Genomic DNA, 14,950 nt, shown 5'->3' on the forward strand with positions numbered 1-14,950 from the left:
TTGGATGAACAAATACTGGCAAATTATTTTCGTGATGGCCACTTGCAGGTTAAGGCCATCAGAGGGCAATAGCACACCAGCACACTGCCTATCACAGTGCCACCATTAAAACTCTGCAAATTCCCTTTGCAGGAATCAGAGTCCTAGAATCATTAAGGTTGAAAAAAGACCACTGAGACCACCAAGTCCAACTGTCAACCCACCCCAATGCCCACTGACCATGTCCCTCAGTGCCACATCTGCATGATTCTTGAATACCTCTGGAAACGGTGACCACCACCTCCCTGGGCAGCTGTGCCAATGCATTACTGGTCTTTCAGACAAGAAAATGTTCCTAATATCCAACCTGAACCTCCCCTGGTGCAACTTCAGGCCATCACTTCTTGTCATATCACTGTTACCTGGAGGCAGAGGCCGACCCCCACCCCAGCACAGTCTCCTCTCAGTTGTAAACAGCACTGAGGTCTCCCTGAGCCTCTTTTCCACACTGAACAACCCCGGCTCCCTCAGCTGCTCCCATCACACTTGTGCTCCAGATCCCTCACAGCTCCTGCTGACACAACCAGGATGCCGCTGACTTTCTCGGCCACCTGGGCACACCGCTGGCTCAGCTAACACCCACAGGTCTTCCACCTCCACGCAGCTTTCTGCCTCTCTGCCCCAAGCTTGCAGCGATGCACGGGGTTGTTGTGACCAAAATGCAGGACCTGGCATTTAGCTGTGCTGAACCTCACACAGCTGCCCCCAGCCCAGCAATCCAGCGCATCCAACTCCCAGCTGCTCTGTCAGCGAGGAAGAAGCCCCAGCAATATTGGCCTCTTTCACTCCCAGCAGGACGCAGGGGAAGGAAAAACAACAACAGAGAGAGGAGGCAGGGCAAACACAAAGCGCCGCTGCAAGGCCGGTTTCTAAGGAAATATCACCCACTCAAGCGGCTGTTGTTAGCAACCAGCGTACACAGCCATGACGTTAGCATGGGCTGAGGGGAAGAGTGATGATATTTCAGGTTGATAATGAAGGAGGCAGAAACAACCCGGAGGGCAGAAAGGCTGTATGAGCGTCTCATGGAGGCTATGATGCTAGATCAACCGCTCTGCTTAAAGTGACAGTTGATAACAACGGAGCTGCTGCAGTGGTGAGAAGGGCGTTGGGTGAGCAGTGAGGAACAGCTGGGGGGTTCACCCCTTGTATCTCATTCTGGGCCAGCTCTCACCGCCCGTGCGGTCGCTCAGCAACGGGCAGCAGTGGTCTCCGGGCAGCGGAGGCCACCATGGAGCAGCGCAGCCCCTCCACCCGCTCACAGGTAACGGCTGGAGGGCACACGGAGCTCTTCTTCCATACACATAGGGGCTTTAAACATTCATCTCCTCACGTTCTCTCCTCAGGACATCTCCCACTTGCTGAGCAGCACTTTTAAGGACCTGTACACTGGAGATGTTATAGGGGCGGACATAGAGGCGAACTGGCTCAAGTCCCGAGGAGGAGATGATGCTTATCACGAGGCCTTTACAGAGGAGCTGCAGAAGGTACAAGGCAACATCCAGGCAGAGTTTGGAGCTCTGTTCCGGTTACTTTTTGTTACTTTGTGCTGGCTTCAGCATCGCTTATATTAAAATAGGGGCAATACAGTGCAATGATGACACACAAATTCATGATGGATTAACGGGCTGAGGGCAGTTGTATGAGGTCCAACAAGACCAAGTGCCAGGTCCTGCACTACAGAACAAGCCCATGCATGGCTACAGGCTTGCAGCAGAGTGGCTGGAAGGCTGCATGGAGGCAAAGGACCTGGGGGTGTCAGCTAACAGCCAGCTGGACATGAGCCAGCAGTGTGCTCAGGTGGCCAGGATGTCCTTAAGTTGTGCCAGGGAAAGTTCAGGTTGGATATAAGGAAGAATTTCTCAGAAGGACTGGTAACACTTTGGCACAGGCTGCCCAGGGAGGTGGTGGGTCACCATCCCTGGAGGTGTCCAAGGAACATGGAGATGTGGCACTGAGGGATGTGGTCAGTGGGCATGGTGGGGCTGGGGTGATGGTTGGACTTGGTGATCGTAGATGACTTTTCCTTAACCTTAATGATTCTGAGACTCTGTTATTAATTTTAAGGTCTTTTATAAAATAAGAGAGAGCAAATCTGAATGCATCAATAAATGAATACATGAGCGCTCACAGCATGTTTTCAGTAATAGATGCGAATACTGATTTCTGATGCTGTGTGCCTGACGAAGATTTATTTCAGCTGACAGTACATGTCTCCCACTTCTGTGTGAGAGCTGAACCTGTCACCGAAGGCTCACTTATATTGTCAGAAAATAAAAATAGGGCCCTTATGGGGCACAGTCTGTCTGATCCATTGGATCCATTGACAGTGGAGGGAACTCACAGTAAGCAGGACAGGAAGAAGCATGCAATTTTAGCTGAACGGATCCTGCTCTATTAAAAATAAGTAAATCAGTCAAATGGTTAAATCTTCTGACATAAAAGCTCAATGGAAAACTCATAAATAGGCTACAAGTGCTCTGACACCAACTGAGGTAAATGACAGACATTTCTCCTCATCTTTCACATATTCTTGTTGATACATGGGCAGTTGGATACTGCTGCTTAAACCAGCTCGAGCGAAATGAAAGTAGTGAAGGTGTTTTAGCATGACAATTTGTTCTTGTGAATTAATGATATTTTACCAAGCTCTGTCTACCACTCCGACAAATAGAAAACATTTCTCTGTAAGGAGATATTTAATATTTATTTGTGACGGGTTAAATTACAGTTATTTCTCTGTGCCTTGCCTATGACAGCTTGTAGCAGAGTATAACCGCCGACTGACAGAAGCTGATATAGTAGAAGAGAACATCATTCAGGCACAGGCTCGAGCAAAAGCTGAAGAAGAAAGGGCCCTAAATGTGCTTAAGGGAGATGCTGGGCAAGACTTCCACAAAATGGGATTACCACCAGGTGGGGATTCTGGAAATGCTGTCTCTCCCCATTATATGTGCCTGTAGTACCAGGAGATGAACACAACATTGGTCTGAAATCAATGATGGGGCTGTCACAGAATCACAGAATCACCCGGGTTGGAAGGGACCCCAAGGATCATGTAGTTCCAACCCCCCTGCCTAGCAGGGCCACCAAACATACACATTCAGATCAGGTTGCCCAGGACCCCGTCCAACCTGGCCTTAAACACGTCCAAGGACGGGGCATCCACAACCTCCCTGGGCAGCCCGTTCCAGGGCCTAACCACTCTCCTAGTAAAGAACTTCCCCCTAACATCCAACCTAAATCTTCCCTCCTTCAACTTAAAACCATTTCCCCTAGTCCTGCTGTTGTCAGCCCTTTTGAAGAGTTTACTCCCCTCCTGGGTGTAGGTTCCCTTCAGGTATTGATAGGCTGCAATGAGGTCACCCCGCAGCCTTCTCTTCTCCAGGCTGAACAAGCCCAACTCCCTCAGCCTGTCCTCATAGGGGAGGTGCTCCAGCCCCCTGATCATCTTAGTCGCCCTCCTCTGGACCCTTTCCAAAATCTCAATGTCTTTCTTGTACTGAGGGCTCCACACCTGGACACAGTACTCCAGATGGGGCCTCACAAGAGCCGAGTAGAGAGGGACAATCACCTCCCTGTCCCTGCTGGCCACTCCTCTCCTGGTGGAGCCCAGGATCCCATTTGCCTTTCGAGCTGCCAGAGCACACTGCTGGCTCATATTCAGTCTCTCGTCCATCAGGACCCCCAGGTCCTTCTCTGCCAAGCTGCTCTCAAGGACGAGGACATGTCACGAGGCTCATGTGCTTCTAGTTTAGCTTTACATCAACAGAGCAACTTTGATTTTGTGCAGATATTCGAGGAAGGTAACATCTGCTTAACACTGTTAGAAATTAAATGACCAGGTTGTTTTCAGGGTATTAAACTTGCTGTCAATGGCTTACCCACTTAACTCACAACAAACATACACACCTTGCTATATATCAACAAGTAACAAAAATCATATGTTTCCCTGTTGGCTGAACAGCTGAGTTTGAACTGAATTTAAAGTTGTGGAGATGCATGTCCATATCCTGGGATTAAAATAATAGATTGTTTATCTATCCAAAGATATTGCCTGATAGTGAGTTAAAAAGAGAGCAGAATTTTGGGTTGACTTTCAGGGGCTAAGCTTCAGTGCTTATCTTTGTTTTCATCTTTTGCTGTTGCAGTGGCATCTTCTTTTAGGTGGATTGTGGATAATGAACTTCTCAGAAAAAACCATTTAACCTGTCCTGATGATTACATCACTGATAAATTACCTGTTACTAGAGCACCAAAAGGTAACTTTTACAGAAGAGAATAATTGGGACTTCTTAGCACAACCTGCAAGAACTGAAGCATTGGAGGACACAGAAGATCTGAGTATATTTTTATAGAGCAATATATTCCAATATAAAAATTCCTTCTGCTTTAAAAGAGTGTAAAACAGCCTAAGGGGTATTAAAGGGACAGTGTCAAAACAGAATTGGTAAATTAAAATTATCATCCTCTGGAATTAATGGGTTCATGAGTTTAAATTTAATGGTGGTCGCACATTTGTTTGCAGTTCGGTATTAATTGTAACTTCTCTGCCTCTATTCAATTTCATTTGCATATTGATGTAACTGCATGTTGAATACGAAGTAGAGAAGTGGTTATATCAAGGCAAAAAACATTTTCAACGAGATAAAACTGTATTCTGTAGGTTGAGATTAAAATTTTCTGATTAGTCAGTATTTCAGTTTAATTTTCAAATTAAGACTGTATAATCAATGCATATCAAGATGTTACAATCACAATATAATCAAGAGAGTTAGGCAAAGTGGACAATGATAACAAAAGAGAATAAAATGGAAGGCTTACCATTTGGCTGGGCTCACCACAAAACACCAGAAGGAGGGATCTCCAGACAAGATCCTTCCCCACTGGTAGCCAGCTCTTAAATAGGTCTGGCAGCACAGGTGAATTGCCTTCAGCTGTGCTCCTCTGGCTGGCTCATGGCTCGCCTCAGGTGATCAATCAGAGGTTCAGGCCGTGACTCAGCAGCTCCCATACATAAGACTATTATGGAAATCTTTGGAACAGTGTCAAGACTTCTTCATAGACCTTTCAAACTAAACTGTAGAATCAGAAATTCCAAGATTTGGGTTGTTTACCCACTGTAATTCAAAACAAAGTCAATAATCTAAACAGGTAGCCTCAATTTCACTGTTGAAGAATAAGAGCATGGATTGAAACGATCCATCTTGTTTATGTCAATTTTCTGACTATCATTCAATCATCATATAGAACTTACTGTAAACCCAAGAGGATGCTCCTTTAAGTCCCACTTGTAAGATTAAAACAGCTTTCTGACAGTAATATAGCTTTCTTTATACGTAGCTTGTTTATCTGATACTTATAAAAGTTTTGTTATTAAATTACTTTGTTTCATTTGTGCAAAATAAGCAATAAAAACAAATGAAATTTGAGAGGATTCGCAGGGTATCATTTTACCATTGACAAGACCAAAATACATTCCTATGCCTGTGCTTAGAATAAATGCTTATCATTCATGTTCTTCTCTTTCAAAACTACATTTTCCTGTGAATTACAGGAAAACCAGAACCTGGCTATGTCAAGGAGACATTCAGTTTTAAGCAGCGCATTTCCTCACATTCATGTGAACGGATGTCTGCGCACCTCCAGAAAATAACTGGTCATCTACCAAGTGTTTCTTTATCCACATTAACTCTACCTTCAACTCCAGACTCTTACCACCAGACCAAAAAGACCAGTAAGGTACATTTAATTAACTTTAATTGGTTTTAGTCTGTCAGAATTGTAGGGACTATTGCTAATGCTGGAACAAAAAGTGAATGTCTCGCATTACTGATTTGGCTCCAGAATTTTTTCTCTTTGGTCTGCTAAGAACTGGTCTGGAGCACCTCTCCTGTGAAGAAAGGTTGAGGGAACTGGGCTTGTTCAGTTTGGAGAAGAGAAGGCTCTGGGAAGACCTCATTGTGGCCTTCCAGTACTCAAAGGGAGCATATAAACAAAAGGGCAGTTTACAAGGGTGGATGGTGATAGGACAAGGGGGAATGGTTTTAAACTGAAACAGGGGAGGTTTAGGTTAGATATTAGAAGGAAGTTTTTTACCCAGAGGGTGGTGAGGCACTGGCACAGGTTGCCCAAGGAGGCTGTGGATGCCCCACCCCTGCAGGCATTCAAGGCCAGGCTGGATGTGGCTCTGGGCAGCCTGGTCTGCTGGTTGGCAACCCTGCACACAGCAGGGGATTGGAACTGGATGAGCATTGTGGTCCTTTTCAACCCAGGCCATTCCATAACTCTATGAAAAGATAAATATATTTTTCTTTCAAGTTTTGATGCTTTCATAAGCCATGTACAGTTATCTTTTCCATTATCCTCAGAGTTTCGGTGTTAAATTTTGCATCACGATCTCTTTGTTTTTTGAAGAAATCTAGTGCCTGGCAGAAGGTAGACTGGAAAGGCAGTCAGTGCAAAGCAGAGAGAGAAGAAGAGCGTGCTTACCTTGCCAAGCTTGAGAAAAGACAGAATTTTCTGAAGAATCCCCGCTTTTTCCCACCAAATGCTCTTCATGGAGGCAAATCTCTTGTCATGTCTCAAGGACAGGTGGAACAGATCATAAGCAGCAGAGAAGCAGAATGTAACACAGGGTAAGCAATGTCTACGTTTTATTGCTTCTGAGCAGGAACTCACGGAGTTCCATATAGAATTACTTTGGATTTACACATGTGTTTTTTAAGCTAAAATATCTGGCCTCTTACATTTTTTTTCCTAAAGTATACACTTTGAAAATGTTCATTTTGTCAATGTTCAAAGAACCAGCAGTAAAATAATGTCATTTTCTTTCTTTCTTTTTTTCCTTTTTCAGTGATACCTCATTTGTTCCTGTGTTTCTTGCCAATCCACCCACTGTTTTGTTCTCTGATTATAAAGTTGGCCAGGTTTATGAGGTAAGAACTTCTCTGTAGGGAATTTGTTTGGTCACTGGGAAGCATTTTGCCCTGCCACAATCTACGTATTTCACCCAATCTTTTGGCATCCCTCAGTTCAACAGAAATCTGAGCTTCTTCTTTATATTGATTTAATGAGCCTTTATCTTCTTCATGATATCCCTTCACACATGCAACTAACACTAACTATAGAGAATCTTTTCCAATCTCTACTTGGTTTTGGTAGTGTTTGATAGAGACTTCATTGAATAAATTGAGAAAAATGATCCGTTTCAGCTTTTGCAGTATTCCTGATTTCAAGGCCTGTCCTGATGATAAATGAGGTACTACTTGCAAAGCAATAGGGATTTGCAACCCTTATAATGAGTGACAGTAAACACAATGTAGTATTGTATTTTCTTTTTAAATGAAGATAACTGTAGAGCTACAGAACATCACTTCAACATGTCACCGTGTAAGAGTCATTCCTCCCTCTACTTCAGTGTTTGCCATTGGGCCAGGTGAGTGTTCTTTTTACTGCCCTTAAGATCATAAAACTTACTTAAAAGATCTAATGTATCTGCTTCAACAAAGGGTTTTCAGAGACTCTGTGCTTTGTACTGCTCTGGATAGTACAGTGATCTGCTCAGCTCTTTAGAAACTTAATGTTGTTTTGCATTTCTGGGACCATTCACATGCAACTCAAAAGCAGATTCAAAAGGCCTAATGAATTATTTGAGAAGATTAACATTAAAATCTTTGAAATCAGATGCATCTGATGGAATATCTAGACTGAAGCTTAGCCAAAACTCATCTAGGAACAGATTTAGCGTCCATTGAAATTAGTGTGAAGAAAGGTCAAGAAACAGCATAAATTGCAGCAAGAAAGATTCGGTTGAGGAAGAGCAATTAAAATATCCTTCCTACAGTAGGTTAGCAAGGCATGAGATTAGACTATCTAAGGAGATTGTGATAGTGGTCAAAGCTATCGTGGTCAAAGCATTGTAGGAATGTTTGAAAGTTAAATGCACACCTGTAAATTCTGTTTTGTGGCAGAGGGAAACTGGGTAATAACATGTCCGTGCTTCTCCCCATTTTATTTCTGTACTTATGAGAAGCATATTTCAGACCAAAATAATTCTTCTCAGTTCAGTGGAAGATTGACATATGCACAGATTGCACTGGCAGGCCTTTTGTGGTTTTCATCAGCTTGACCTAGGCAATACATGGGGAGAGCTTACAGGCACCTTTCCAGAGAGACTCGTGATCAGGAAAACCTGCGCCAACTTTGGGAGGTTGTGATTTTTGACTTCTTTGCTTTTTTTTTTTTTCCAAGGAAAATTTCCAGGAAAGGGAGGAATGATTGCTCCTGGGATGACCTGCCAGTATACAGTCCAATTTGTTCCTGACAGTCTAGCAGATTATGAAGATCATATATTAGTGGAGACTCAAGTAGCGGAACCTCTCCTGATCCCAGTTCAAGCTAAAAGACCACCTCCAGTGCTAACACGTCAGTAATGTCCAATTCTTAAGTTTCTCTTATTTTAAATGGATTTTTTTTATTATTTGACTGTTTCCATTTTATGTTGCAAAACAAATGTGGATAAATGTGGCAATGCTTTTTCTACGTTTTGCCATCCATCTCATTTTCACTCCGAATAGATTTCTTCGCTATTAAAATGCAATCCTGTCAATTTTTTCATCAATTATTTGTACGTGCCACGTGGAGCTCATTTCTTTCACTGTACTAGAGAAAGGAACTCTTCTATGATCGTGTCAATTGATCTGAATCTTCTTCTATTGATCGTGTCAATCCTAAACTTCTAACTGTAAACATTAAGGAATTACTTTTTAGTTATAAATATTTACTGTTATTCATTAATATTCACTCTGTGTTGCATTCATTGATATGGCAGACCTGTTGAATTCATCTCCCAAATATTTAACCTCAGCTGCAACAACCAAGACAACTGTTCCACAACACTGCTTTTGTTTAAATACAGCCATCCTGTTACACTGATCTTTTTGAAAGATCACCTTACTGCCATCATGCAATGGAGTTTTCTAGTACGGAGCACCATTCAAATGTAAGGTGAATGCAGAAATACACAACTCATACCATTTAACTTTCAAATGGAAAGAGCGTAAGACTTTTTAGGATGACATGCTCATATGTAGCAGCATTGTCTTTAAAAAGTTGTTTAAGAACTAACTGGCTTTGCCATATGTTACCTTTCACTATCTGTATAAATGATTTTCTGTGTTCCTCATTGCAGTGCCTCGTATTATAGACTGTGGTTTCTGCCTTGTTGGAGGAATAAAAGCAATAAAGTTTGCATGCAGAAATGAGGGATTTAGCACTGGGAAGTTCTGCATAATGCCACAGGAAGCCTGGCCACCTCCTAATTTCAGGGTGAGTGATGAGAAGGAAAATCAAAGAATCATAAAATTGCTCAGGTTGGAAAAGATCTTAAAGATCATCAAGTCTAACCACAACCTAAGCATACTACTGTAACTCTAACAACCCTCTGCTAAATCATGTCCCTGAGCACCATATCCAAACAGTTTTTCAACACATGCATGGATGGTGACTCAACCACCTCCCTGGGGAGCCTATTCCTCAACAACCCTTTCTGTAAAGAAGTTTTTCCCTGATATCCAACCTAAACCTCCCGTGGCGCAACTTGAGGCCATCGTCCCTGGACATGGTATGGCATTGGTGCCCTGCTGTGAAGGCTTTTGAGATAATGATGGTATACTAGCACCAAAGACTTGAGGCCTTGCTGGATACATCTGTTCTGTCGCATTCCTTCAGAGATTCACATTTATTCTCCAGCCCAGTCTCCCTGTCTGTCCTCCCTCACGTCTGGGAGCAGTGGTCAGTTTGTTACTCATAAAGGGAACAGAAATGCAGTCAGTTCTAGCATTGCTTGAGCTGTTTCCCTGCCCATCAAAAATATCACTTATTGACCTGGCTGCACCTCCAGGCCCTAGCAGTCCTCTCCAGTACTGCTTTTTGTTTAGCTTGCCATCACAAAGCAGCGTCTAATGGTGTGGACAAAGATAAAATGTGACTGGTGAATTGGCTTTTCATGTGTTGGAAGTAAATGCTGTTGGAATACCTGATGTGCCAGGTTATCCCTCCTGAAATACTGCAGATCCAGCTCACAGTCATATGCACACAGAAACAGATACAGCTCCTGTGCTCAGGCATAACTGTTCCATAGAATGGCTTAAGGTGCAAGGGATCTTAAAGATCATCAAGCTCCACTCTCCAAAGCTATAGGTTTCTTCTGTGATGAAGTGTGGTAGAGCTCCTGACGTGAACATTTGTCTCTGGAGACAGCACCTTTCTTCCTTTTGCTTTCATCAAGGTAATTAGAAAACATGGAGTGTTTATTCTAGCTAAGTCCTATACTTAAGCCACATACTTTAGAGATGTGTGAAATGGGAAGGGGTAGAACAGTGATGTATACCTCCTATTTTAGGTAACCCTTTATTGTGAAAACAACAAGCTGATTTAATTTTATCTTTTTTTCTTATTTGTTTTTTTTCCCCCTGAAACTCTTAGGCTGTTGCCACTCTTGGTTCTGTGATACAGGATCCATTTGGGATCTATCCTGCTGTTTTTGAGCTAGCTCCAGGTCAGAGTACAATAGTGAAGGTTAGTATATACGGCTATGGAAAGTATTTGTACTTTATAATATGTTAGGAAAACAGCATAATTTTAAGAGGTCTGGACCCTGCAAATTTGAGTTTGTATGAACAAAAAATGTTTAAGACCTTTTGTGGAATTCTTCTGGAAGAATTGCAGCTGTGAGCCCTACAGAAGGGTCTTTCATGATAGCTTCTAAGTCTTACCTACGCAGAGATCAGCCAGGTTTTCCCCATCCAAAGAATCCCGTTAGAGAAAACAGGTATCAAAGAACACAGGAGTCCTTATTTTACTCCAGCTGGAACATTAAGTTGAAGAAACTTTTCCTTTTGAGAGTTTTCTTGGAAAGATATTTTGGAAAACAAATTATTTCAGCATAGCAGCAGGTACAAATCTTTCATTTCTGCTCTGCTGTTTACTGAAAAAGATCCTGCAGCAGTTGTGCAGGCTGCCACATCTGCTTTCACCAACAGCCACGTTTCATCATTGCATCACTGTAGAGAGAGGATGAATGGTACAGGGAGCACAGCCAGCCTCCAGCCCTGCCTTTCTCCAGTCCTGGCTGCTGCTAAAAGCATCGTGTCATGCAGGTGTGGGTAAAGGAGATGAGCTATTTCCTCTTCTCACTTCCCAGCTGCATTGCTTCAGGAGGGCCACACATGTGGAAGAGGAGGTGGATTTAACACGACAGACTTGTAGGCAGTAATGGATAACAGAAGAAGACATGGCACGCGGTACCAGAGCCAAAGGTTGTGTAGTTTGGGACCTGAATCTTTTTTCTTAAGTGAATCTCAGGAACAGCACATAGCAGCTGGCCCTGCTCACACTGCTGGAGCTTTACAGGCAGCATTGGCTTTGCTCAAGGAGGAAGAACTGATTGTGAGGGTGCAGTTTGTATGACTAATGTAATAAACTGCCTCCAACTACAGGGACTACAAAGGCAGCCTGTGGTGACCGACCAGATACGCATATGTAGGTGTAGTTGCCCAGAAGGCAACTATTTCTTTTGGGCCTGTGTTAAGGGAACTTGGCTCTGTCTGCTTCTTGTAAATGCAGGATTACTTATTATTATTGCAAATGTAGGATTATGAAGTCATTAATCATGAGGACTGTCTGTTACTGAGCACTTATAAATTTAAGTTTATGACTTCCTGGAGAAAAGTCAGGTATGGGCATCACTATTGCCCTTTTCTCTTTCAGGTAATGTTTTTCCCTTCTTTGCCAGAAGTCTCACAACGAACATACACCATTGTTTGTGACAACTGCCAGGTCAATAATATTACAGTCACAGGTTTGTTCCTAATGTCCTTCTAACACTGCAGATCCTCATAATGTGAGTGGTGATCAATGGACATATGGGTGTGAAGCAAATTTGGGGCATATCTTGGGTTAAGGAGAGATGGGCAGTCTTTGGTTGACAAATGAAACCAGTTTAAATTATTGCAAATGGTGAGTGCTTGTCCTCTGATGTACTTGTGAGTACTGTGACGTTAGGCTTAACTTCAGATCCATACAATCACCACAGGTATTTCATTCAGTAAACTTTAATAATGCTTTTGCTGCTTATTCTTGTTATACTGGGAGCCACATGATCAACCATTACAAATGCTGTGCTGTCTTCAATGAAACAATGCAAATAAGCTGTGGCCATGAAATCCCAATCTGTTAAGATCATAAAGTGAGGATCTCAACTGGTAGATGGCAATAATCAAAACAACTCCAGGAAAACACTGTACTGAGCTCTGAAAGTTGAGGAAACACCATACACAATCAGGATATAACCAGTAATGGCCACTGCTGACATTTGGTGTTCATGAGTAACATAGCAAAGTTAGTAGCCGGATGGTAAACAATAATACCTATTTATTTCTTCAAGGGGTTGGACAGCTGATAGCTCTGGAGCTTCTGCATGTTACTGGCGGAGAAAGCAGCCCTGAACCTGGTGAAGTCACTGATGTAACAGCTCAGCACCTCATACGATTTGACCCCCAGAACCCACACACCACCACACAGAAGAACTTGGTTATAAGAAACTCTACGTATGTAACCACTACTAATAGCATAATGTTCTGCAGTTGGAACGTACTGGTAGGGATCTCATTTGTGATGCCATACTCTCTCAGACTGCAGAAGTCTTCATGTGCTTGTTGAACTTCGTGTGGAAGCTTTTTGCTTTGTTGTCTAGTAATTAAGGTTCAAGGATATGGTTCTAAGACAAGGATGATTGCAGAAGTATTTAAGAGGGTCGTCTAGGTTTTACCCCATCTAACTTTGCGTGCCTACAATGTGTATTTGTACAGTGGAATGAAGCACTCTGTCCCTAGAGGTGTTCAAGGCCAGGTTGGATGGAGCCCTGGGCAGCCTGGTCTGGTATTAAATGGGGAGGTTGGTGGCCCTGCATGTGGCAGGGGGTTGGAGCTTCATGATCCTTGAGGTCCCTTCCAACCCTGGCCATTCTGTGATACATGCCTGTCTAGCTAAGCAGCTATACACCTGTCCTTTCATAGGGAACAGGATGCAAATCTGGACTGAATGTAAGCACCTCCCATAGAATGAGACAGTGCATCCTGGACTGCACCAGATCTCCCGTTTAATAAAGGAACCCAGTGTGATTAGCTCAGGTTAAAATGTTCATGATCCCAACTGTTGCCCCCTAATAGATTTAAATATAAGCTCTATTTGAAGTCAAAGAATATGTCCCTCTGTAATTACATTGTATTGAGCATGGTTCAATACTGATCGTTCTAACAATAATAATACTCTAATTTGCATGATTCTGATAACAAGAAGCTGCAAGCCAAAAGGGCAGTGAGAAGTTCAGTGCTATTTCTAGATACACTCATGTAAATCACTACTTGCTACAGTACATTTCTGGGATTTTGCCTGGCCTGGAAGCCAAACTGCATAATGCCAGAACACTGCTGTTTGGGCATAAGTATGACTTGGTGAACTAGATGCTGTATCTAAAGAAGGACATGACTCTGTCAACTTCCTTCTCCTAAAGAATTTTCTCTGCTTTAGGATCATGACAGCATGACAGCATTTGCCATGGTATTAGATTTGTGTTAAACAAAGCTGAACGGTCTTAGACTGAACTCAGTAAAGAGAAAACTTAATGATGCTATAGAAAGTGATACAAAGAGTTGTTCAGTTTTTTGTCATTATTTTCATTTTGAAACTCCGCTGTCCTTTCTCCACTTTCTAAGGCTAAGTTCTTGAGGTCAAAATGAACAAGGTTTTAAAACTATGAACTCATCCCATGGGATATACTTCTGCTGAAACAACCCAGTTAAGCAACACTTTCTGGATTACTGCTGTAATCTTTGCTGGAGCCCCAGTTTGTTGACACGTTAAAAACCAGACCTTGTGTTTGGATTAAATTCAGAGTGTTATGTAGATCATTAGCAGTGATCCAACGCAAACATACTGATATCAGAAGGAATGGTCCTGTTGATTTCAAATTCTTGAAAAAAGAGTTTTAGTGTTCCTTAAAAGTTGTATTACTTGATGAATTGCATAAATCATAGAATCATAGAATCATCACAGAATGGCCAGGGTTGGAAGGGACCTCAAGGATCATGAATGTCCACCCCCTGCCACACGCAGGGCCACCAACCTCCACATTTAATACCAGGCTGCCCAGGGCCCCATCCAACCTGACGTTGAACACCTCCAGGGATGAGGCATCCACAGCCTCTCCAGGCACTCTCTCTGTGAAGAACTTCCCCCTCACATCTAATCTAAACCTTCCTTCCTTCAGCTTGAAATAAGAAAGCATAAAAATCTCTTGCATAAATATACGTGCATAACTTCCTTCAATATATTAGCATGTTCTCCCGTGGAATTTAGGTACTCTTCCTGTGCTGTCTTGTCATCTTGGTAGCTCACAAGGACTGGTAACTGTAATCCCCTGCAATTCTAAAGAGAGGAATTATCTACATGATAAAAAAAAAAAAAAGTAACTAAAAGTTTTCTGCCAAAATTCTCTCAGCATCTAATTTTTTCTTTAATGATAGCTTTATTCTCTTGTTTGTCCATCTCTTTGTAGCCACGTAGAACTTCCTTTTTACTGGCAGATAATAAAGCCCAATCTGCACCCAGTATTGCCAGGAGAAACTGCACACTCCGTGACACTTGAGTACAACCTAGAGACGGAGTTGGCTTTCTCCCTGAGTCCTGAGCAGGGAGTTCTGCTTCCCCACGCTGATCATGACTTTACCCTCACTTACACTCCACAGGAGGTATGGTTTGTGATTCCTTCCTATCTACAAACTCCAGCTGTGTGTTTTTATGCAAGTCATAAAACCCTTGCTGTGCAGCTTTGTGAATTAAATGCAAT

General features: G+C 42.7%; 1 protein-coding gene across 1 annotated transcript in view; it reads left to right on the forward strand.

Moving 5' to 3' along the window:
- The first annotated feature begins 1,212 nt into the window (after window positions 1-1,212).
- DLEC1 (DLEC1 cilia and flagella associated protein) overlaps window positions 1,213-14,950 on the forward strand; it is a 37,917-nt gene continuing 24,179 nt past the window's right edge. The window contains exons 1-14 of the mRNA XM_048950825.1: window positions 1,213-1,303; window positions 1,386-1,526; window positions 2,799-2,955; window positions 4,191-4,301; window positions 5,597-5,781; window positions 6,457-6,677; window positions 6,896-6,977; window positions 7,390-7,477; window positions 8,293-8,466; window positions 9,233-9,369; window positions 10,528-10,620; window positions 11,812-11,902; window positions 12,488-12,650; window positions 14,660-14,852. Coding sequence (XP_048806782.1) covers window positions 1,271-1,303; window positions 1,386-1,526; window positions 2,799-2,955; window positions 4,191-4,301; window positions 5,597-5,781; window positions 6,457-6,677; window positions 6,896-6,977; window positions 7,390-7,477; window positions 8,293-8,466; window positions 9,233-9,369; window positions 10,528-10,620; window positions 11,812-11,902; window positions 12,488-12,650; window positions 14,660-14,852 — 1,869 coding nt within the window. The 5' untranslated portion in view covers window positions 1,213-1,270. The remainder of the gene's footprint in view (window positions 1,304-1,385; window positions 1,527-2,798; window positions 2,956-4,190; window positions 4,302-5,596; window positions 5,782-6,456; window positions 6,678-6,895; window positions 6,978-7,389; window positions 7,478-8,292; window positions 8,467-9,232; window positions 9,370-10,527; window positions 10,621-11,811; window positions 11,903-12,487; window positions 12,651-14,659; window positions 14,853-14,950) is intronic.

The sequence above is a fragment of the Lagopus muta genome, chromosome 7, assembly GCF_023343835.1.
Source record: "Lagopus muta isolate bLagMut1 chromosome 7, bLagMut1 primary, whole genome shotgun sequence".
Taxonomy (NCBI): Eukaryota; Metazoa; Chordata; class Aves; order Galliformes; family Phasianidae; genus Lagopus; species Lagopus muta.